Source organism: Dendrobates tinctorius, unplaced genomic scaffold, assembly GCF_039654945.1.
Source record: "Dendrobates tinctorius isolate UK_male_01 unplaced genomic scaffold, ASM3965494v1 ptg000211l, whole genome shotgun sequence".
Taxonomy (NCBI): Eukaryota; Metazoa; Chordata; class Amphibia; order Anura; family Dendrobatidae; genus Dendrobates; species Dendrobates tinctorius.
The window spans coordinates 4,925,435-4,951,005 of NW_027361878.1; the positions used below are offsets into that span (position 1 = coordinate 4,925,435).

At 49.4% G+C, this 25,571-nt stretch overlaps 1 protein-coding gene across 1 annotated transcript in view; it reads right to left on the reverse strand.

Moving 5' to 3' along the window:
* LOC141058203 (mucin-5B-like) overlaps positions 1 to 25,571 on the reverse strand; it is a 90,150-nt gene that overhangs the window by 35,614 nt on the left and 28,965 nt on the right. Inside the window, exon 15 of the mRNA XM_073554350.1 lies at positions 23,939 to 24,136. Coding sequence (XP_073410451.1) covers positions 23,939 to 24,136 — 198 coding nt within the window. The remainder of the gene's footprint in view (positions 1 to 23,938; positions 24,137 to 25,571) is intronic.

Sequence of the window (25,571 nt, forward strand, 5' to 3'; positions counted from 1 at the left end):
GTCAGGTAACTTTGGAGTGCAAAAACAGAAGCCACAGGCTGTAGGCGATTCCATTGGATTGGCATGAGAGGGCACATTTAAAAACGTGGGCAGGAATGTCACACATCTGTGAGTAGGAAAACTGTGAAAGCTGATGATAAACCACCACTGCATCTCATTGTGAGTCGAAGCCAATAAGAAATGGAAGCCATTGATCATCTGAAGCTAGAGCCCGGCCAGCAGGACAGGGCATAGCTACATCTTAACCATCATCTATCAGTTCACCAAATTTGTAGTGACAGTCCCAGGGAAGGATTTGACAGCCCAGACTACACAGCGGAGGAGCAAGGAGAGGTAAATATTGCAAATGCTGGGGCCCTGCCCAAGCAAGGGGGGCCCACTCATGGGCGTCGGTACTGGCACTGGGCCCTTCATAGTACGCCGGTGTGTCTGACAGCGGGTGTGCACCCCCATCGTCAGAGACACTTGATTGCACTATGAGGGACCCTGTGCCAGTGCCGGCGTCCAAGAGTCGGCTCACCCACCTGTCCAGGGCAATGGCACTAGCACGGTTGCGTGCTCAAGGTGGTGACCCCGGCCATGGGGGGGAGGCAGCCCAGTTAGGGAGGTTTAAAAAATGGCATATGTTGATGTTGGACATTCAGCAGCTGCAAATGGAGGAATTGGAGAAGTCCGAGGAAGAGGAGGACAAAAGCGAGCCATTTTTCTGGCAACCTATGTGTCATCAGGGGAAGGTGGGACAAAATCCATTGAAACCCATGCATGGTTCATCTTAATGAAGGTTAGATCATCAACATTTTGGGTCGACAGATGGGTCCTTTTTTCTGTCAGGATTGAGCCAGCAGCACTGAAGACTCTTTCCGATAGCACACTAGCAGCAGGGCAAGCGAGCTCCTGTAAGGCATATTGTGCTAATTCAGGCCAGGCGTCCAGTTTAGAGGCCCAATAGTCAAAGGGGAATGACCTGTGAGGGAGAACTTCGATGTGGGACGAGAAGTAGTTTGCAACCATAGTTGACAACTGCTGTCTCCTGTCACTTTCAATCGATGCAGTATTACCAGTCATGTGAGTGGGACTTGAAAAATCAGTCCACAACATGGTCATGAAACCCCTGTCTCCAACGCCACTTCTGATGTGTGCACCACGAACACCTCTTCCATGTTTCCCCCTACGGCTCGTTGGAGAACCATCACCGCTGCTGTGTGCTGGGAATGCCTCAAACAAACGGTTTACCAGGGTTGCTTGTTTGTTAGGTCAAGGTTCTCCTGTGGCATGATGTTTTTGAATTTGCCTTTATAGCGTGGATCCAGGATGCTGGCCAACCAGTAGTCGTCATCGTTCATCATTTTGGCAATGCGGGAGTCCCTTTTTAGGATCTGCAAGGCATAATCTGATATGTTGGCCAATGTTCCAGGTGTCAATGATGCACTGCGAGTGCTGGGTAGAGGAGCACTTTCTGGCAAATCCACATGCCTCCAGTCATGCACAAACCCTGTACCTGACCTTGCCACGCCAACATTTTCTCTTGCCCCACGAGAAGCATCCTCCTCCCCTAAATAATGATCCCCATCATCATCCTCCTCCTCCTCTTCCTCTTCTTCCTCCACCTCGTCCAGGAGAGGTCCCAGAGCAGACAATGGCTGACTGTCATCAAGGCTTCCCTCCTCCTCTTCCTCATCCTCCTCGGCTGCAGACGCCTGCTCCATAATGTGCGGCAAAGTTTGCATGAGCAGATGCATAAGTGGGATGCTCATGCTTATGATGGCGTCGTCTGCGCTTACCAGTCGTGTGCATTCCTCAAAACACTGAAGGACTTTACAGAGGTTTTTCAGCTTCGACCACTGCACACCCGACAACTCCATGTCTGCCCTCAAAGTGCCTGGCCGTGCATCCTCCCACAAATGCATTACAGCCTGCCTCTGTTCGCTCAGACTCTCAACCATGTGCAGGGTGGAGTTCCACCTTGTTGCAACGTCGATAATTAGGCGGTGCTTGGGAAGTTGGAGCAATCGCTGCAGCTTCTGCACACGACTGGAGTGTACGGGCGACCGGCGGATGGGCGAGAACAGTCTTTGGACCTTCTGAAGCAGGCCTGTTAACTCCGGATAATTATTGAGGAAGCACTGCACCACCAGGTTCAAGGTGTGAGCCAGGCAAGGTATGTGTCTGAGTTTTGAAAGGGCTATGGCTGCCACAAAATTCCGTCCGTTATCAATACCTTGCCTGCCTCAAGATGTAGACTGCCCAGCCATGACTCAGTTTATCACTTCAAGTAGTCGGCCAGTACCTCCGCGGTGTGTCTGTCGCCCAAACACATCATCTTCAGCACAGCCTGCTGACGCTTACCACTAGCTGTTCGATAGTGGGACACCGAGTGTGCAACACTGGCAGCTGCGGATGGAGTGCTCGTGCAACTGCGCTCTGTGGGCGAGCTTTTGCTTCTGGAGGAGGAGGAGGAGGAGGGTCGAACGCCTACAGCCAATTGTTTCCTATATCGTGGGCTAGGCAGCACTGTCCCACCGCCGCTGTCTCCTGTGGACCCTGCATCCACCACATTAACCCAGTGCGCAGTGATGGACACGTAACGGCTCTGGCCATGCCTACTGGACCATGCATCTGTTGTGAAGTGCACCTTTCCACTCACTGATTGCTTGAGTGCATGGACAATGCGGTCTTTCACATGAAGGTGGAAGGCTGGGATGGCTTTGCGAGAAAAGAAGTGCCGACTGGGTAGGTCATAGCGTGGTACTGCGTAGGCCATGAGTTCGCGGAAAGCTTCGCTTTCAACCAACCGGTAGGGCATCATCTCTAACGAGATTAGTTTGGCAATGTCGGCGTTCAAACCCAGTGTATGCAGATGAGAGGATGAGTACTTTCTTGTCCTACTCATAGTCTCTGGTAGGGTGAGCTGGACTTGAGAGCTGCATATGGTGGAACTAGCGGTGGACATGGCGGACGGAGAGAGGGTTGATGATGTTGATGGAGTTGGTGTTCTTTCTGATGGCCTAGATTCAGTCTTTCGTAGCAATAACATTGTGATTCCCTGACTGCTTTGACCTTGCGACGACACCTCAACATTTGCTGCTGGTGGTGTGCTAACCGATGGGCTTACTGTGGGGGAAACAATGTAGCGTTGCTGAATACCTTCATTGGGAGCAGTTGCACATGTGGTACGTGAGGTTTGGTAGTCCGTCCACGCTTGCAAGTGCATGGTGGTTAAATGTCTAAGCATGCAACTGGTATTCAAATTTCTCATATTTTTCCCTCGGCTAAAGGTGTTTGCGCACTTCTTACAGATAACCTTTGCCTGATCATTAGGCAACTTCATGGCCGACCACACGCTATGGTTGGGTTTCGTTTCATGAAACCCGACTTTTGCGAAAGTCGGCGACTTTGAAATTGACCGACCCGTTTCGCTCAACTCTATTTGTAACCTATGTGTTATGGGCTTGCGGAACGCAACAAATAAGATGGCGTAGAGGTGCGTTCGCAGCCCGGGGTGCACAATGCAGAGATGTTAACTGCTGCTTGGTAATGGCGGAGTGCTAATTAGATGCCGGCGAGTTAACTGCAGACCCGGTGTGTACAGGGTCGAACTCAGTTACCTCACTGAGCCGCTGGAACAAGTGTGAGAGCCTGTTTATCCTCACAGGACTCGGTAGCAGAGTGCTAGAGCTAAGACACAGGACTCTGCCCAAAGGACACAGGGTTAGAGCCCCTCTAGTCCCACTAGTGCTCAGCACCGCAACAGTGATGCGTGGACAGACACCTATAGAATGCTGTGCCCTGTTAACAGTCACAGGGTGCAGCTGCATATTGCTTACCGCACTATGTGTGTACAGAGCAGCTCTGACGGACACCACTAACCAGCCTAAGATCAGGACTGGAAAGCGCATAGGACACGCACGGCAGTACATGCAGTAGCGTAGTGCCGTAGGTAGAGTGGTGCACTCTGGTGCTAGCATGTGTGAGGAGCTGGGAGCACTGCGGCGCCAGGCAGTGTCACAACTCGGCGCTGACTCAGGACTCTATACCTTACCAACATGCGTATCAAAAGGAAGGGGTATCATAATGAGTAATTCAGCTGTTCACAAGCATCCATCATCACACACATCACTACCAATTACTGCCTATACTAGCGCATGGCCGTGCGGTCATGCGACTCTTTTATAGCGGCATCCTTCCGGGACCTTCCTAGTATTCCAATTGGAGCAGCAATAGGATCTGAGCATGTGACCTCAGACCTCCAATGAGAGGACTTCCCACGGGCATGCTCAGTGGGCCGAAAGAAGGACTTAGTCTCAAGAGCTGCTCGCTGCTGGCTATTGCAGGTTACTATAGCTGAACCCTGATTGGCAGCAGTAAACAAGCCAACAGTATTAGACTGAGCAAGACGCCAGCAACGACTTCTTTGCTGAGCAGGCTTCTCTGCAGCTGGAGAGGAATGGGAGACCGCAGAAGGCAAGGGTCGCGATTCCTCCTGTGCAGAGGCAGGAACCCGACGCCTAACATTACCCCCCTCCTAGGGCCCCCTCCCCCCTGTGACTTGCTATGCTCAAAGGCCGCAATGAGCAAGGGAGCACGAATATTCTCCACAGGTTCCCAGGTCCTATCCTCAGGGCCATGACACTTCCAGTCCACTAGATAATATCTTTTGCCCTGTACCACCTTGTACCCCACGATGGCGTTCACCTCGTACTCGTCCGAGGACAAGCTTGAAGTCCCGGTAGGTGACTCCAAAAACCGGGACATGTGACCAGGCTTAAGGAGGGACACTTGGAAGGTGTCAGTGATACCCAGGTGTGGAGGAAGAGTCAGACAGTAGACCACAGGGTTAACCTGTTCGAGGACTTTGAAAGGACCAATATATAGCGAGGAGCGAACTTAGTGGACTCGACTCGCAGCCTGATATTACGGGCGGAGAGCCACACTAAGTCGCCAGGGCCAAGGTCGGAGCAGGGCGCCGGGGTGCGTCCACGGAGGCCCTCATTCTCTTCTTGGAGGCCCGGATGGCATACTGGGTGCGGTTCCAAATATCACGTGCCTCCACCGCCCAGTCTGCCACCCTAGAGTCGGTGGAGGACACGGGCATGGGCACAGGGACACGCGGATGCTGGCAGAAATTAAGGTGGAATGGGGTCTGACCGGTGGAATCGGCCACAGCGTTGTTCAAGGCAAACTCCGCCCACGGCAGCAAGGAAGCCCAGTTATTCTGTCTGGCTGAGACAAAATGTCGTAGGTATGTGACCAGGGTCTGATTGGCCCCCTCTGCCAACCCGTTCGTCTTAGGATGATAGGCTGAGGAGAGATTCAGCTCAATGCTGAGCAAGCGACAGAGTTCTCCCCAAAACCAAGATGCAAACTGGGGACCCCGGTTACTGACGATCTTGTCCGGCATGCTGTGTAGGCAGAAGACGTGTTTGATGAACAGCGCTTCCAGGCCCCATGCAGAAGGTAGCTGAGAGAGAGGCACCGGGTGCACCATTTTGAAGAAATGGTCAGTGACGACCTAGATAACCGTGCTGCCGCTGGACTTGGGTAGGCCCACCACAAAGTCCATACCGACCATCTCTCAGGGCCTGTCTGCCACCAGTAAGGGGTAAAGCAGCCCAGTAGGCCGTTGCCGAGGAGACCTATTCTTGGCGCAGGAGATGCACACCAGAATATAGTCTCCGACGTCATGGGCCATATGCGGCCACCAGTACGTCCTCGCCAGGAGCTCAGATACCGCGTTGTCCCAAAGTGTCCACCCACCCTGGACGTGTGAGCCCAAGAGAGAACCTCCGGTTGCAGAAGGGCAGGAACAAAAGTCTTGCCTGGAGGTACTCACTCGAGGGCGACCAGAGCGACGGTCCTCCGGCTCTCAGAAGGGACAATTAGCCGAGGCTGCTCATCCTCCTCCTTTGTTGACACTACAGAGCGAGAGCATCGGCCCGGACGTTCTTCTCACTGGAAAGGAAATGAAGGGTGAAGTGGAACCGGGAGAAGAAAAGGGACCATCTGGCCTGGCGAGAATTCAGCCGCTGGGCTGTCTGTAGGTATACCAAGTTCTTATGATCGTTGAGCAACTGGAAAGGGAACCGAGCCACTTCCAGGAGGTGTCTTCACTCCGAGAAGGCCAATTTCATGGCTAGCAACTCCCTATCCTCAATGGAATAGTTCCTCTCTGTCGGTGAAAAGGTCTTTTAATAGAAGAAGCAAGGGTGCTTCCAACCCTGAGCATCCTTCCGGAAGAGGACCGCTCCAGCACCGACGGAAGAGGCATCCACCTCCAAGATGAATGGCTTATCTACATCGGAACGATGTAGAATGGGAGCGCTAGCAAAGTGGGACTTGATAGAGGAAAAGGCCTTGGATACCTGTTCTGACCATAACTTGGGGTTTGCTCCCTTCTTGGTGAGGGCAACTAAGGGAGCTACCAAGGTGGAGAAGTGGGGAATGAACTGGTGGTAGTAGTTCACGAACCCCAGAAAGTGCTGCACCGCTTTAAGGGAGTGGGGTTCCTGCCAGTCCATTACCGCCTGCAGTTTAACAGGATCCATAGCTAAACCCTGGGCAGAGATAATATAGCCCAGGAAAGGCAAGCACTCCTGCTCAAACAGGCACTTCTCCAACTTGGCGTAGAGTGAGTTAGCTCGCAAGCGGTCGAAGACTTTGCATATGGGAGTCCATATCTCGAGAGAAGATGAGGATGTCATCCAGATAGACAGCCACTAAAGTGGAAAGCATATCCCGAAAGATATCATTGACAAAGTCCTGGAAGATGGCCGGCGTATTACAAAGACCAAAGGGCATGACCAGATACTCATAATGGCCATCCCTGGTGTTAAATGCCGTCTTCTATTCATCCCCCTCACAGATGCATATCAGGTTATAGGCCCCCCCGCAGATCTAATTTGGTGAAAACTCTCGCTCCCTGTAATCTATTGAACAGTTCCGATATCAGGGGCAGAGGATACTTGTTCTTAATGGTGATAGCATTAAGACCCCTATAATCGATGCAGGGACGCAGTTCTCCATTCTTCTTCTGGACAAAGAAGAATCCCGCCCCTGATGGTGACACTGACTTCCTAATGAATCCTCTTGCCAGATTCTCCCTGATGTACTGAGACATGGCCTCTGTCTCTGGGAGATATAAGGGGTAGACTCGACCCCGGGAAGGCTCGGCACCCGGTAAGAAGTCAATAGGACAGTCATAGGGGCGATGCAGTGGAAGGGTTTCCGCTGCCTTTTTGGAGAACACATCTGCATACTGTCGATAGTGTTTGGGGAGCGAGGGAAGATCTGTGGGGACCTCGGTGGAGGCAACCTGGATGCACTCCGTCAAACATCTACCCTCACATGATTTACTCCAACCAAGAATTCTCCCCGAGGACCACTCTATATGGGAAGAATGATACCGCAACCAGGGGACCCCTAGAAGGACCTGGTCGATACCCTCGGGCAAGACAAGGAGGGTTATCATCTCCTAATGAGATGGAGACACCGAGAGTATCAATGGGGCAGTCTGGTGGGTAATTGTGAGGGCAGAGTCGTGCCATTCACCATTCTGACATTGACTGGTTTAGAAACCATAACGAGGGGTATCGCGTGTCGTTGAGCGAAGGCAGATGACATAAAATTGCCCTCCACTCCGGAATCCACGCAAACCTCCCCCACCAGAGTGGAAGAACCAAACTCAAGTGTCCCCTTAAAGGACAGCTTGGAGGAAAATGCAGCTGATTCTAGTGAGCCACCTCCTAAAGCCACTAGACGTGAGTGTTTTCCCGGTTGTAGAGCTAAGCGAAACGGGTCGGTCAATTTCAAAAGTCGCCGACTTTCGTAAAAGTCGGGTTTCATGAAACGAAACCCTACCATAGCTTGAGGTCGGCGACCATGGCGCCAAAGTCGCATTTTAAATGATGCTTCAGCGCCCTTTTTCAGCCAGTGATGGGGGACGTACACTGTGGGCAACGCAATGACATAGGCATCGGTCACCACCATGTTTGAGAAGGGCATGCAAGTGATTGGCTTGCTTTGTGTGGCGTCACAGGGGCTATAAAAGGGCGTGCACGCCGACCGCCATGTTATTTCTGCTGATCTCAGAATAGGGAGAGCTGCTGCTATTATCTCAGGACCAGTGTAGATTACACCTCAATATAACAGGCTGAAATTGGATGGTGTATAGAATGTCTATATAGGACTGGGGAGAATTAGAATCTCCCTACAGACTTGAGGACGCTGAACTATTATCTCAGGCCCAGTGTAGATTACACCTCAATATAACAGGCTGAAATTGGATGGTGTATAAAATGTCTATATAGGACTGGGGAGAATTTGAATCTCAATACAGGCTTGAGGACACTGAACTAATATCTCAGGCCCAGTGTAGATTACACCTCAATATAACAGGCTGAAATTGGATGGTGTATAAAATGTCTATATAGGACTGGGGAGAATTTGAATCTCCCTACAGACTTGAGGACACTGAACTAATATCTCAGGCCCAGTGTAGATTACACCTCAATATAACAGGCTGAAATTGGATGGTGTATAAAATGTCTATATAGGACTGGGGAGAATTTGAATCTCCCTAGAGATTTTAGCAAGCTGACAATGATGCTCTCAGTCCCAAGTATGGCAGCAGGCAGCCTAATAAGCAGGACTGCTGCACACAAAAGTGTGGAAAAATGAACGCTTGGTAACTTGGCAAAAAAGAGGATGAAAAGTATTTTTGCTTTTAAAAAAGCAGTTTGCACAGCAGTGTGAAACAGAAATGCAGCTATCAGGGAGCCTTATAAGGCAGCCTAATAACCAACAGAGCTAATGCACCAAAATATAGCCTCCCCTTGCACTGCACACTAACTGGTGTGTTGTACAGGCAAAATCGCTAGCAGCAGAAGCAGTTTTTCGTATCTTCTTTCCTGCCTAACGCTCTCCCTACAGAATCATCATCATCAGCAGCTCTCCCTATTCTGAGATCAGCAGAAGTAAGATGGCTCCCCAATACTATATACACCTTGTACCTTGTTTTACAGTACCATATTGCTGGTGGTATTTTGTGTACATTTTCCCAAAAATGAGGAAGTGTGTTGGAAGAGGCCGTGGAAGTGGGCGTGGGTTGCCAGCTGGTAATGATGGTGTTGGTGGTGGTGGTGGATCGGCTGGTAGTGGCAAAAGCACAATAGCACCTAATGCAGGAGGTGTTGAGTCTGCATCATCGTCTGGCTCCACAAGGCCTCGAAGGCTCCCTTTTCTGGGAGTAGGTAAACCGCTTTTAAAGCCGGAGCTTCAGGAACAAGTTTTGGCTTACATTGCTGACACAGCCTCCAGCTCTATCGCCTCCTCTTCTGAACTTTCAAAAAATAAAAGCACTGAGTCGTCATTGGAGGCTCCTGGTCAGGAACCAAACCTTTCATTGTGTCCTTCACCCCTACCAAAAGGAAAGGATGCGGCAGGCCACACTACAGATTACTCCATGAAGCTCTTTTCACATACCATGCCTGGGTTATCAAGTCAAATTGTGAATTACCCAGTCCAAGAAGAATCTGACATGGAGTGCACTGATGCACAGCCACTGCTAGATTTATCTGCTGGTACATTCACTCAGAGCACTACATTGTCCTCGCAGTGTACTCAGCCAGAATCTGACACTGATGAAACTCAGGTGCCCCTTCCCGCATACTATACCACCTTACATGGTGACACAGAGGAAGGTGCACATGACATTGAAGAGGAGGTGATGGATGACCCAGTTGTTGACCCAGATTGGCATTGGGGATAGAGGGTGCCGCTGCCAATAGCTCAGAGAGGAGGGGGAGCATCCGCAGCAGGCATCGACATCGCAACAGCTGTTATCTGGCAGGCCCGGAGCAGTCCAAACACGGGTTACAACAACCTAAAGAGTTGCAGGACAGCTAGGCCAGACGGTCAAATTAGCACAGCGTGCAAGGCCTCAAAATGTCTTCCATAGTAGGAAGAGTGCAGTGTGGCACTTTTTTGAACAAAATCCTAATGATCAGGCAAAGATTATCTGTAAGAAATGTGCAAAGACCTTTAGCCGAGGGAAAAATCAGAGAAATTTGAATACCAGTAGCATGCTTAGGCATTTAACCACCATGCACTTGTGGCGCCCCTGAGGCTTCAGTCGCCACAGAGGTACTGCACCTCCTCCTGAGGTGTGGTGCCCCACAATCCAGGTAAGGTGGGAACTCCTAACCACGCTCCAACACTCGCATCCCACACAACATGGTAGTTCAGCAAAGCCACATTGCAGCTCCTTGCTTAGAGAGTAGCAGAGCACCTTTGGTGGTTCCCTGCTTGGAACACGAAACGTGCTGGGAGGCGGGTGGAGTTTAGAATACATAAAGATCGGGAAGGTTTAGGTGGTCAGTCAGTCAGTGAGTGAGAGAGTCTCTCAGAGAGGAGTGAGGATCCCTGGAAGAGGGATGGAGGAAGGAGTGCTGCAGCTGCCTCAGTGATGTGAGCCAGCTGGCACAGGAAAGGAAAGAAGGAGAAAGACATTGGACTGAAACCTGACCTTCTATGAGAGAGAGGGATTAGTACGGAATGAAGGAGTAAAAGGGAACAGAGAGGACGTGAGTTGGAGGAAGAACCCTGCCTAGAAGTTCTAAGCGCAAGGCCAGGGCCCGGTCCCTGAGGTTGTATGGACACTAATGGTCCTGCAGCAGACACCGGTGGAGTAGTGGGCTGTAAATGCACTACTCCCATCTAAGACTTGGGGACAACAGTAACTTGGATAGTGAGCCGGGACTCAGGAGTAAGGAGTCCCCGAAGCAGGCTACAGCTGTCTGCCGTACAAGTAGAGTTCTTGGGAACATCTGTCAGGAGGCACTCCAGTGTAACTCACTACTAGGAGTACTTCACTTAAAGGCGCTATAGAGGAGACGTTCAGAAAGGTACATGTTGGCGGAGTGTTGGAAGGGAGCAACCTATCTTGCCTGGAGGTTGACTGAGCCCAGGACCCGGAGGACACAGCACGGAGGCAGGCATCTGTGCGAGCTGCAGACTGTGAGTAAAGCTTTGGAACTATATGCCCTGGTGTCCTCCACTTATTCCCGCATCACTACACCCCGCACTACTACATCTGGGCACCAGCCTCTACACCGCCTGTGCCTCTCCTCCGTTTCTACATCTGCACTGCCCTGGGACTACAGCTCCATCTGTGGGGAGCTTCACCATCTTGGCTGCAACCCACCACCAGTCTCAGAGGACCTGCATGCAGCGTCGGTCTAACACTTCATTTGCCGAACACCACAGGTGGCGTCACGAACTATTCATAAACTTTATTTCATTGTTCATTCATCCTCCTTTTTGCCATGGAGCCCCAGGGCCACAGACCGGGTCACAGCTTCCATGACAACTCCCATTGAGATCAACGGGCTCGGTACCGAGTACCCCGCTAGGCCCTGGGTGGGGCGCTCCATTCTGGCGTCACAAGCAGGATGACGAGACCCGATGCCAGCGGGTTCTGTGTGCCTAAGATTTGTTGGACTTAAAACTTGTGAGAATGTGCCGAAGACCCAATTTAATAGACTGTGAAATGAATACTAAAAATGGCCAACAGCCTGGAGAAGAAGGGCGTGATAATATGGGCGGTCCTAAGAAAAGAGCGTGGATTGTCCTGGGCCTCCCCTGTCTAAGCTTCTATGCAACGGCAACATGGCCCACCCCCCCGAGGGGTTCGTATACTGGCTTGGTATGGAGGTGCTGGAAGAAGACGCCGCCCCAAGAAGGAGGGGCAGAAGCCAGTGGCAGGAAGGAAGCCGAGACAGGAAGAACGCCAGAACGCCATGATGGAAGAAGAGGGAAGGAGGTCTGCGGAGCGCGGGGAGACTGAGCTGGATCTCCCCGGCGCCATGGCTGAAGGCTCGGACCCTGCTTCTAGGCTGAATCACTGGCAGCTAGAGGAAGAGGTTGCCTGGCTGACCCAATGTTTGCATCTGAGGCAGGAGGCCTTGTGGAGGCTGAACTGGCAGCACACCCAGGAGGGGCCTACGCCAGCAGTACCGCCATCACCGGTACCCGTCGCTGAAATACCGGAGCTTCCCCAGGCAGACGCCATGGAGCCTGCAGCCACTGCCACACCACCGACAGCATCCGGAGTCCCTTCTCTGCCGCCACCACCGGAGGAATTGTATGAGGCCCCGGGAGCCGAAGTGGAAGAAGAGGAGCTCCTGCCCGGACCTGACGCGGCCGCGCAGGTCCTACCAGAGACCCCAGCGGACCCGGAGCCGCCATTAGCTCCACCGCCGTCCCCGGTGTCCCACCGGACAGTGTCCACCGCCACTATGCCTGCACTGGAGCAGAGACCGCACTGCCAGGAGGCACCAGGTATATACCCCGGCTCTCCTAATGGGTTGCCTCCCAAATTCACGTTGTCAGAGGCTGGCTTGAGGGAACTTGAAATGGGGCAGTTGGAAGAGTCAGCTGGGGGCACTGGACTGTCCGAAATGGGGAGGTGGAAGAGGTCCTTACTGAGAAGGGTACGGCTGGAACAGGCGCGCATGATTCGGCATTTTCGGGGAGTGGAGGAGTCTAGGTCGCTTTGGGATAGTGACCTCGGGATCCCTTGGCTGCCGAGTCCCCATGTAGGTGCCCATCAGCGCCAACAAGCTGCAGCATCCCTCGTTGCTAGGCCACGCACCAGAGCAACAGAGCCACCTACCCATGAGGAACAGTTGATGGGTATCGATATGCATCATGGGTTCCCTTTACCACAGCTTCAAGGCCCAAGGCGGCAATCGCACCAGTTGCCACCACCATGCCCTTTGGAAAGCAACCAGCAACAAGATGAAGACACCCTAAGTTTCTTCCCTGGTAGCAGTTCCAGTCCAGAAACCCCAGGAGGGGACCACAATTAGTCAAAATGCTACTTTAAAATAAATCTCGTTACCCAGAAGGGTATTTGCACAGTTGTGCCATTGTTTTCTATTTTTGCACCAGTTTTCTATTTTTGGTTATCATGTCCTAGTTTATTTTCCCAGAGTTGCCCTGTTTTGTTGGCAGCCTTCACACCTGAACTGTGGAGATCATGAATGTTGAATGGTCCAGAACTGTTATTGTATATAGTTTGCACCTCTTTCGGTGCTCTCTCTTGGTTTTACGTAGGACTCTCTTTTTGAAAGAAGATCTACCTCGACATAGGGACATTTCCAGACGCGATCGCTGGACCAGTGTCTATCTTTGCACTTGATAATAATGCTTAATGTTATTCTTTGAATAAGAAGCTAGAACGTAATAGTGTATAATGAAAATATTAATGACAGATTTTATAGAAGTATATTGAGAAAGAAACATAGTGAATATTTTACAGAGTTTTTGAATAAAGATGTTGAGAATGTGAATGCAGAATTGAAAATTTCAGGTGACGAACCAGGTATCTACGGTTGTCATCCTAAGTCTGGAAGAGACCGTGAGAAGTAGAAAATGTGAAAGATAATGGAAAGAGATGTGTTGCTAGAAATTGTGAATTGATATTGAGTTTGCTCAATTAGCTTTAAATTAGGTAGCATAATTTAAAATTTAGATAGCGAGTTAAACTGTTACATAATTTAAAATTTAGATAGCGAGTTAAACTGTTTGTAACGTTCAAGAAACGGTGCCTCCTATATTAGGAAGTTTAGTATAAGAAATGTTTATTCAGCATTACCAAAATTTTGTATGTTCCATATTGTCAACTGTGTTTGCTTTGCAGCCCGTGGATGTGCTCTGTTTAATGGGGGAATGTGGCACCCCTGAGGCTTCAGTCGCCATAGAGGTACTGCACCTCCTCCGGAGGTGTGGTGCCCCACCATCCAGGTAAGGTGGGAACTCCTAACCATGCTCCAACACTCGCATCCCACACAACATGGTAGTTCAGCAAAGCCACATTGCGGCTTCTTGCTTAGAGAGTAGCAGAGCACCTTTGGTGGTTCCCTGCTTGGAACACGAAACGTGCTGGGAGGCGGGTGGAGTTTAGAATACATAAAGAGCAGGAAGGTTTAGGTGGTCAGTCAGTCAGTGAGTGAGAGAGTCACTCAGAGAGGAGTGAGGATCCCTGGAAGAGGGATGGAGGAAGGAGTGCTGCAGCTGCCTCAGTGATCTGAGCCAGCTGGCACAGGAAAGGAAAGAAGGAGAAAGACATTGGACTGAAACCTGACCTTCTATGAGAGAGAGGGATTAGTACGGAATGAAGGAGTAAAAGGGAACAGAGAGGACGTGAGTTGGAGGAAGAACCCTGCCTAGAAGTTCTAAGCGCAAGGCCGAGGCCCGGTCCCCGAGGTTGTATGGACACTAATGGTCCTGCAGCAGACACCGGTGGAGTAGTGGGCTGTAAATGTACTACTCCCATCTAAGACTTGGGGGCACAACAGCAATTTGGATAGTAAGCCGGGACTCAGGAGTAAGGAGTCCCCAAAGCAGGCTACAGCTGTCTGCCGTACAAGTAGAGTTCTTGGGAACATCTGTCAGGAGGCACTCCAGTGTAACTCAGTACTAGGAGTATTTCACTTAAAGGCGCTATAGAGGAGACGTTCAGAAAGGTACATGTTGGCGGAGTGTTGGAAGGGAGCATCCTATCTTGCCTGGAGGTTGACTGAGCCCAGGACCCGGAGGACACAGCACGGAGGCAGGCATCTGTGTGAGCTGCAGACTGTGAGTAAAGCTTTGGAACTACATGCCCTGGTGTCCTCCACTTATTCCTGCATCACTACACCCCGCACTACTACATCTGGGCACCAGCCTCTACACCGCCTGTGTCTCTCCTCCATTGCTACATCTACACTGCCCTGGGACTACAGCTCCACCTGTGGTGAGCTTCACCATCTTGACTGCAACCCACCACCAGTCCCAGAGGATCTGCATGCAGAGTCGGCCTAACACCTCACTTGCCGAACACTACAGGTGGCGTCACGAACTATTCATAAACTTTATTTCATTGTTCATTCATCCCCCTTTTTGCCATGGAGCCCCAGGGCCAAGGACCGGGTCACAGCTTCCGTGACAACTCCCATTGAGATCAACGGGCCTGGTACCGAGCACCCCTCTAGGCCCTGGGTGGGGCGCTCCACACATGCAAGCGTGGACGGACTACCAAACCTCACGTACCACATGTGCAACTGCTCCCAATGAAGGTAGTCAGCAACGCTACATCGTTTGCCCCACTGTAAGCCCACCGGTTAGCACACCACCAGCAGCAAATGTTGAGGTGTCGTTTCAAGGCCAAAGCAGTCAGGGAATCACAATGTTATTGCTACGAAAGACTGAATCTAGGCCATCAGAAAGAACATCAACTCCATCACCATCATCAATTCTCTCCCAGTCTGCCATGTCCACCGCTAGTTCCACCATATGCAGCTCTCAAGTCCAGCTCACTCTACCAGAGACTATGAGTAGGACAAGAAAGTACTCATCCTCTCATCTGCGTACACTGGGTTTGAAAGCCTACATTGCCAAACTAATCTCGTTAGAGATGATGCCCTACCGGTTGGTTGAAAGTGAAGCTTTCCGCGAACTTATGGTCTACGCAGTACCACGCTATGACCTACCCAGTCGGCACTTCTTTTCTCGCAAAGTCATCCCAGCCATCCACCTTCATATGAAAGACTGCATTGTCCATGCACTCAAGCAATCAGTGAGTGGAAAGATGCATCTCACAACAGATGCATGGTCCAGTAGGCATGGCCAGGGCCGTTATGTGTCCATCACTGCGCACTGGGTTAATGTGGTGGATGCAGGGTCCACAGGGGACAGCGGCGGTGGGACATTGCTGCCTAGCCCACGGTATAGGAAACAGTTGGGTGTAGGCATTCGACCAGCCTCCTCCTCCTCCTCCAGAAGCGAAAGCTCGTCCACAGAGCGCAGTCGCACAAGCACTCCATCCACAGCTGCCAGTGTTGCACACTCGCTGTCCCACTATCGAACAGCTAGTGGTAAGCGTCAGCAGGCTGTGTTGAAGATGATGTGTTTGGGTGACAACAGACACACCGCAGAGGTACTGGCTGACTACTTGCAGCGACAACCTGAGTCATGGCTGGGCAGTCTACATCTTGAGGCAGGCAAGGTAGTTTGTGATAACGGACGGAATTTTGTGGCAACCATAGCACTTTCAAAACTCTGACACATACCTTGCCTGGCTCACACCTTGAACCTGGTAATGCAGTGCTTCCTCAATAATTATCCGGAGTTAACAGGCCTTCTCCGAAGACTATGCTCTCACATCCGCCGGTCGCCCGTACACTCCAGTCGTATGCAGAAGCTGCAGCGATTGCTCCAACTTCCCAAGCACCGCCTAATTATCGACATTGCAACAAGGTGGAACTCCACCCTGCACATGGTTGAGAGGCTGTGCAAACAGAGGCAGGCTGTAATGCATTTGTGGGAGGATACACAGCCAGGCACTTTGAGGGCAGACATGGAGTTGTCGGGTGTTCAGTGGTCGAAGCTGAAAGACCTCTGTAAAGTCCTTCAGTGTTTTGAGGAATGCGCACGACTTGTAAGCGCAGACGACGCCATCATAAGCATGAGCATCCGACTTATGCGTCTGCTCATGCAAACTTTGACGCACATTAAGGAGCAGGCGTCTGCAACCGAGGAGGATGAGGAACAGGAGGAGGGAAGCCTTGATGACAGTCGAGGTGGAGGAAGAGGAGGAGGAGGAGGATGATGATGGGGATGATTATTTAGGGGAGGAGGATGCTTCTCGTGGGGCAAGAGAAAATGTTGGCGTGGCAAGGTCAGGTACAGGGTTTGTGCGTGACTGGAGGGATGTTGGTTTGCCAGAAAGTGCTTCTCTACCCAGCACTCGCAGTGCATCATTGACACCTGGAACATTGGCCCACATGTCAGATTATGCCTTGCAGATCCTAAAAAGGGACCCCCGCATTGCCAAAATGATGAACTACTGGTTGGCCAGCATCCTGGATCCACGCTATAAAGGCAAATTCCAAAACCTCATGCCACAGGAGAGCCTTGACCTAATATTGGCTAACAAACAAGCAACTCTGGTAAACCGTTTGTTTGAGGCATTCCAAGCACACAGCAGCGGTGATGGTTCTCACACGAGCCGTAGGGGCCGGGGGAAACATGGAAGAGGTGTTTGTGGTGCACACATCAGAAGTGGCATTGGAGACAGGGGTTTCATGACCATGTTGTGGACAGTTTTTTCAAGTCCCGCTCACACGACTGGTAATACTGCATCGATTGAAAGTGACAGGAGACAGCAGTTGTCAACTGTGATTACCAACTACTTCTCCTCCCATATCGATGTTCTCCCTCACAGGTCATTCCCCTTTGACTATTGGGCCTCTAAACTGGATGCCTGGCCTGAATTGGCACAATATGCCTTACAGGGGCTCGCTTGCCCTGCTGCTAGTGTGCTATCGGAAATAGTCTTCAGTGCTGCTGGCTCAATCCTGACAGAAAAAAGGACCAGTCTGTCGACCCAAATGTTGATGATCTAACCTTCATTAAAATGAACCATGCATGGGTTTCAAAAGATTTTGTCCCACCTTCCCCTGATTACACATAGGTTGCCGAAAAATGGCTCGCTTTTGTCCTCCTCTTCCTCGGACTTCTCCAATTCCTCCATTTGCAGCTGCTGAATGTCCAACATCAACATATGCCATTTTTTAAACCTCCCTAACTGAGCTACCTCCCCCCATGGCCGGGGTCATCACCTAGCGCACGCAACCGTGCGAGTGCCATTGCCCTGGACTGGTGGGTGGGCCGACTCTTGGGCGCTGGCACAGGGTCCATCATAGTGCCATCAAGTGTCTCTGATGGTGGGGGTGCACACCCGCCGTCAGACACACCGGCGTACTATGAGGGGCCCAGTGCCAGTCCCAACGCCCATGAATGGGCCCCCCTTGCTTGGGCAGGGCCCCAGCATTTGCAATATTTACCTCTCCTTGCTCCTCCGCTGTGTAGTCTAGGCTGTCAAATATTTCCTTGGGACTGCCACTACAAATTTGGTGAACTGATAGATGATGGTTAAGACGTAGCTATGCCCTGTCCTGCTGGCTGAGCTCTAGCTTCAGATGATCAATGGCTTCCATTTCTTATGGACGTCGACTCACAATGAGATGCAGTGGTGGTTTATCATCAGCTTTCACAGTTTTCCTACTCACAGACGTGTGACATTCCTGCCCACATTTTTAAATGTGCCCTCTCATGCCAATCCAATAGAATCGCCTACAGCCCGTGGCTTCTGTCTTTTGCACTCCAAAGTTACCTGACAGATCATGATAGGCAGTGAGGACCATGTCTACATCTCTCCCTGTGATCAAAATTTGATGGAGGTGAGTAACGGTGATGGGATCAACGGTACTGCGATACAGCAGCCCTTTCTTCACAAAGAACTGTTTTCGCTGTCTCCACACACAAAGTAATTGAGGGTCAGCTTCGCCTCTGAGAATTCTCCAGGGAGTTTTTCCCCTGATTAGTAATTCCTAAATTTCTGCAATCACTCGACTTTATGTCTGTACTTTTATCCATCTCGTTTCCTCTTGCGGAGAGTCTGGACTGTCTTACTGAGATAGAAATGTATATGAAGATTTAAAAATACCCCAACAGTGTATACTGGTGTACGCTTCAAAAACATTTCCTTTTTTCTACTTTTTAGATTGTTGTCTAATCCATACTGAGGCTGTGAGTGTCTTTGTCAGACTCCGGAAATAAACACGGAGATTTTAAATGTTTAAACTATGCTAAAAATACCTGTTATCCGGTGATACTGTACCCTTTCTCAACTTTCTGCACTCTTGTCGAATCCATACTGTGCCTGAGACCGTCTGAGTCTGCCTCCTGATTACAGATGAGTGGTGTTTGAGTGGAACTGTTGGCCAAGTTCAAATTCTAGGTGTTTTGGGCGGTGTTAGATCCGTTCGTCGAACTACAACACTTTGATTAAAATTCGGCTGTTCGAGTTTCCGTTCGAGAACGTTTCGTTAAACAAAAGCGTATGTTTTTTCACATTAATAATGGTTTTCAATGATAACAGACAGTTTTAGGGCATACTATCGGTGTCTGGTAGCCAGCGGTGTAGTACACCTGTGAAGGAGCTACACCGTGTTTTTCTAATAATTTTTTACCGCATATTGTCCTGAAAATCCTTTTGGGTCTAGTAACTGTGTCTGCTACTCAGAAGAGGAGCCCACCCGTGAACCAAGCTATGATGCCTTTTTATGAAAGAACCAGTTTTTGACTGCATTTTCACTACTTAATACTTTGGGCCTAGTAACTGTGTATGCTACTCAGCAGAGTTGGCCACCCGTGAACCAAGCTATGCCACCTGTTTATGTAAGAACTGCGTGCTACTCAGCAGAGGAGCCCAGCTGTTAAGCAAGCTACAGCACCAGTGGTTTGGACACTTAATTTTTTCACATTCTTTCTGGAATGACGTTTAGGCCTAATTCCGGAATTACGGTTGACCTGCACTTCCGGGGAAATGTTTGTTCGCGGGGAAGAATTGTAATCCCAGATCCCCATCACTAACGGGGTTCAGCGTGTTATCTGCACCTGTAAGCTGGTCCTTTCATTGTAGCAAGCGTGCAGCCCCGGACATGTAATGGCATGACAGACCTGTTATTGGCCGATCTCGCGTGCCAGAGCCTCGCGTGTCCCTCTAGTAAACTGGACGCGGACCGCGGGGGCATGCCTGAGTCTCGTTCGTTAACGGAATTAAGCTTGCAATCTGTGCAGCTTTTTTGTGGATGGCATGGTTGAGGTTGCCCGTGTTGAGTCCAATTAAGCCTCAGGCTCCACTCCTGGTGGTGCCCTTCTGGACATTCCTTTAAGGTTCAGCTTTGCAACCATACTGCCCCCGGAAACCAAACACTTTTCCTGATAGTGACAGTCTGGACAAAGAGCGCGATGACATCACGTCTGTACGCCCTCTGCCTAAAGAGTCCAAGTGCAGAGAGATGGAAGATGGGGATGACGAGGAGTCCAGAGTACAGGGATTGCCTTGCGAGGAGACTTATTTAATTGTTTTAAAGGTTGGGAGCAATTTTTGGGGAGCACCATACTCTGGAGAATGATATCTGGGGCCCACCATACACTGGAGCATTCCAAAGGTGGACATCAGTCACTGGAACAGCATTTACAGGGCCCTGTTGTGAGTTCATTTTCCCCTTCACCGTTGATGTCTGATGAACTCCCTCTGCTGGTGAAGAGAGGTAGTGAAATTGATTGGGAAGGGAAAAACCTGTCATCTGATCAGGCGGAGTGTGATTGGACACCCGGAATCACTGAGTGGATATAAGGCAGCTGATGCCCTGCAGGGTTGCTGGTGATCCTTTCTGCTCTGAGCTCTTGCAAACCAGTTCAGTACCTGTCTTCTGAAAGCTAAGTTTTTGCTCTCTTATTTTTCCATGAGATTGTGTCTGTTTACTTAGTGTTTGTGTTCTGCCTGCCCTTGTTGGTACAGGCTGAGCTCCATTTTTGTCTCTGGTCAAGTTGATCTTTTGCTCAGTCTTCAGAATATACCTGAGTGCTGATATAGTGATTTTGAAGTCTAGTGACTTCAGGGCCTTTTTTCTATCAGACGTGTTGGACATTATTTTGGCAGAATTTTTGCGGATTGCAGCCAGCATCTATTCTGTTCTTTCCTATTTAGTTAGTTGGGCCCCATCGTTTGCTCAACCTGTCTTTCTGTCTGTGTTTGTGTTTTCATCTGCTTTTCACCGACAATACATGTTGGGGGCTGTCTATTGCTTTGGGGTCTGCTCTGGGGCAGTTTAGATTTCCCCTTTCTTTCTTTAGGCTTATTTAGTTCTCCGGCTGTGAACGAGGGGTCTAGGGCACCGTAGGAACCCCCCACGGCTACTGTTAGTTGTGTGAATAGGATCAGGGGTCTGCAATCCGATGGCTGCCAACCTCTCCGGTTTTCTGGACTTGGCTTGTATTTTTGTTTTTTCCTCCTTCGGTGACTCACTCATAACAGGGCCCATTATGCACTGGAGCATTAGAAATGGGGTCCATTATATATGGAGCATTATTTGGGCCCATAAGACACTGGAGCTTCATCCATGGTGAACAACATATACTGTAGCATTATGTGGAGCTCATCATATACTGTATGGAACATTATATGGGACCAATGATTCTGTATGGAGAAATATACAGTATGGTCCTCATTACTCTGTATGGCGCACTATGCTGTGGCCATAATACTGTATGGAGGAATATACTGTCTGTTTTTGGAGCTATTGGAGAATTTAAAATGGATATCAGTCTTGTGATGTAAGAATTGAAGTATTTTTCATTGTACTGTACCGCTATTTCTCTGCAATATCAAAGGATCATGAATTGTGTCATGTGTTAAAGGAGGCCAGTGACACTCTTTGGCCCTGGGCCCACAAAAATCTGGAGCCAGCACTACCCCCCCCACAACTTTAGCCAAATAACCCCCAGTTTTCAATACCTAACTATTATTATAAAGTAAATTAAGGTTGACAAGCTCAAGGAATAAGAATTGATGTTTTTGGCATTAAAATTGGCACTGTAGGTGTGTTTCCTGTAATCCACTCCCTGCCGACTTTTCTTCCCCATTGACTTACAAAGTCGTTCATCTCTACCCGACCAGACTACCGGCAAACATGACAGATCACAGGAGCTCGAGCAGACCAGGGCCGGGATCCCACACGGGAAGCCTCCGGCCACCCGATTGGGAGATTCCAGAGGTTTAGCAAAACTGGGTGCCAACCTCAACCTCTGCCTACATTGGGACCGCTCCAACCTTCGCTCGGCAAACCGAAGGTCTATATAGTTGGAGACGGTGATAAGTTCCTCTAGTGTGGTGGGAATCTCCCTGGTGGCTAGGGCATCCTTCACATGGTCAGCTAGACCTCTCCAGAATGCCAGAATGAGGACCTTATCGGGCCACTCCAACTCAGAGGCCAGCATCCGGAACTGGATGGTGACAACGCCAGCAGTCGGAGCGCGGTGTCATGGGTGACTCACGGTCCCAGGAAGACCTGCTTCAGAGTGCCCAAGAACTGTGAGGCACTCTGCACTACATGATCACCACGCTCCCACAGCGGTTTGGCTCACTCCAAAGCCCTGCCCGACAGGAGGGAAATAATAAACCCCACCTTAGCCCACTTGGAGAGGAATCATGCAGCCAGTAGCTCCAGCTGTATAATGGCTCACGAATCCCCTATAAGAAGCACTATTGCCTGAGAACTTCTCGGGCAGCGGGAGGCGGGACAAAGTCGGGGCAGGGATGGCAGTGGACACATGGGAGACAGCCTCCATGGCTGCCTGAACAGCGACCGTGGTAAGATCCAGAGCTGAGGTTGAGCGCTTGAGAGCCGCCAACCTGCCCTCCAGCTGCTGGAAGCACCTGTGGAGTCGCTGCTCGTCCGCCATTACTAGCCAGACCCTGGCGCTAGTATAATGTTACGGGCTTGCAGAACACACCAAACAATGTAAGATGGTATAGAGGTGCGTTCGCAGCCCGGGGTCCACCGTGCAGAAATGTTAACTGCTGCTTGGTAATGGCGGAGTACTAACTAGACACCAGCAGGTTAACCGCAGACCCAGTGTGTACAGGTGCAAACTCAGTTACCTCACTGAGTCGCTGGAACAAGTGCAAGAGCCTGTTTATCCTCACAGAGCGCTAGAGCTAAGACACAGGACTCTGCCCCAAGGACACAGGGTTAGAGCCCCTCTAGACCCACTAGCGCTCAGCACCACAACAGCGATGCGTGGACAGACACCTATAGAATGTTGTGCCCTGTTAGCAGTCACAAGGTGCAGCTGCACATTGCTTATCGCACGATGTGTGTACAGCGCAGCTCTGGCGGACACCACTAACCAGCCTAAGCTCAGGACTGGAAAGCGCATAGGACATTACACGGCGCCGCTCTAACAGATGCTGCAGTACCTACAATAGCGTTGTGCCATAGGTAGAGTGGCGCACTCTGGTGCTAGCATGTGTGAAGAGCTGGGAGCACTGCGGCGCTAGGCAGTGCTACAACTCGGCGCTGACTCAGGACTCTAAACCCTACCAACATGCATATCAAAGGGAAGGGATTTTGAGTCATTCAGTGGTTCTCAAGCATCTATCATTACACACATCACTACCAATTACAGTCTATACTAGCGCATGGCCGTGCGGCCATGCGACTCTTTTATAGCAGCATCCTTCCAGGACCTTCCTAGTGGTCCAATGGGAGCAGCAATAGGACCTGAGCATGTGACCTCAGACCTCCAATGAGAGGACTTCCCACGGGCATGCTCAGTGGGCCGAAAGAAGGACTTATTCTCAAGAGCTGCTCACTGCTGGCTATTGCAGGTTAGTATAGCTGAACCCTGATTGGCAGTAGTAACCAAGCCAACAGTATTAGACTGAGCAAGACGCCGGGCATGATGTCTGCTGAGCAGGCTCCTCTGTGGCTGGAGAGGAATGGAAGACCGCAGAAGGCAAGAGTCGGGATTCCTCCTGTGCAGAGGCAGGAACCCGATGCCAAACACTATGTTGTTCAATATTGAAATAAAAATGGAGAAATCAATTCTTGTATTAATGTTCCGTGAGCCAGTAATATTTCCCCCTACACCATACCCTACTAAAGGACCCAGATCAGATTCTTTAAATAGGCTTTATTGGCCACTTGGTCTCCACATCCAGGAGGATTTGAAGCAGTGGGATAGCTGTTTCGATGTCGAAATTTTGTACATATCAAGTAATTTATTACTAGGGGTAAATCTTGCCAGAGGAACTTGTTAGGTCTCTGGTAGGGTGCTAACAAGCCACTTTGTTTGGTCAGGTTATTTCAATATAAAGTTAGTATTGGTATTTCAAAACATGTTAATTTAGGCAATACATGGAAAAAGTCCACCTGAAAAGATCATGAATACATTTTTGTTAAACATCTCCTTAATCATGTAGGTTTTTTAACACAATTAATCAAAATTATTTTTTAATTGGTTACAAATAATGGCCTTTGCTGCATACCGATGAGTGGCAAGAGGCAAAAACATCACTCTTAATAAGATTGCAGTGCTTTTGTGCCCAGGCTAGTTTTTCCAGATTGTTGGCACATGGTGTGGGCATGGACCTTGATCCTTCATGAATACATCCTTGTGACCAGGGAGACGTAAAGTCATTCAGTCCTCGTCCATCATTATCCCCACAAATTCCACAAACTTTTCCCTAAATGATCAAACAACACAAATGAGTACACAACCTGTTTATAACACACAGTACATTCATGCTTTTCATGTTGGGTTGAATATGGTTAGATTTACTTGTATTGGAAAGATTTACTTGTATTATTATAGCAATCCTATTTATTATATTGAATGCAAGAACATTCAGTACTGGCACTTTTTACAATTTACCTTTCGTGTCTCCCCTATTTCCTCATAGATTTTAAGCTTGCGAGGATGGACCTCACTCCTTTTGGTATCTGTTGTGTTATGTGTTATTCTGTAGTGTTTTATTGTCTCTGCAAGTCCCTCTAAAATTATAAAGTGCTGTGGAATATTTCAGCACAAAATAGAGCTAAAAATAATTATTGTAATTATCATGCCCGATTAGATATGGTATTGTTTTCTTTCACTATACAGTAGGAACTGTAACGAATTGCTTAAATGTTAATTGGGTCAAACTTAGCACAATCCTGAGGTTATGGCCATTTGTATTTATTGAAAAGTGGCTTAGTGAGCTCATCAATATGGAGTTTGGGCACAACTGCAAATTTACAACCTGTTGAAGCGTTGTTACGCGAAACGGCCATTGTACACTCTCTCTCTCTCCTCATATGCCTCTGTTACCTGCATGCCACTGACTTTGTCCAGATACCATAAGAGGAAATAAAGGATTTTTACAATTATTTGCAATGGTGAATGCCGCATAACTTCTTTCCTATACTATGAAAGCTATATTGATACTGCAGTGTAAGAAATTCATCTGAGGTGGGCAAATGTTCCTGTGATAGTAATACTGCAATGTTTTTTTAGTAGTGAAATATTATACAGCATTTATACTGTTCCATTTGTACATCAAAACGAAAAAGGCAGACTTGGTTGGTTAGAGATAACATCGCTATTTTGATACTGCAGTGTAAGAAATCCATCTGAGGTGGTCAAATTATCTTGCGCTAATAATATTGCAAAGTTTTTTCAGCACGGAAATATTATAAGGCATTTATACTGCCCCATTTATGCATCAAAAACATACAACCAGACTTGGATGGTTAGCAATAGCATTGCTATATTGATACTGCACTGTAAGAAGTCCATCTGAGGTGTGGAAATTTTCCTGCGATAGCTATACTGCAAAATTTTTTCAGCAGTGAAATATTATATGGCATTTATACGCTCCAGTTGTGCATTAAAACAAAAAGCCAGACTTGCCTGGTTAGCAATGGAATTGCTATATCCATCTATCTTAGCTGGGCAACTTTTCCTCCTATAATGCATTGTTTTCTCAACAGGGATATATCATACATAATTTAAAATGGCCAAGGCACATGGTAAAGGACAGGGAAGTGGACGTGATGCTGATGGTGAGCACAGAGACTGAGGCCATGGGCAAGGTAAAACTGTGCTGCTGTGGGAGCACAACAAACACTTATATCATGTTG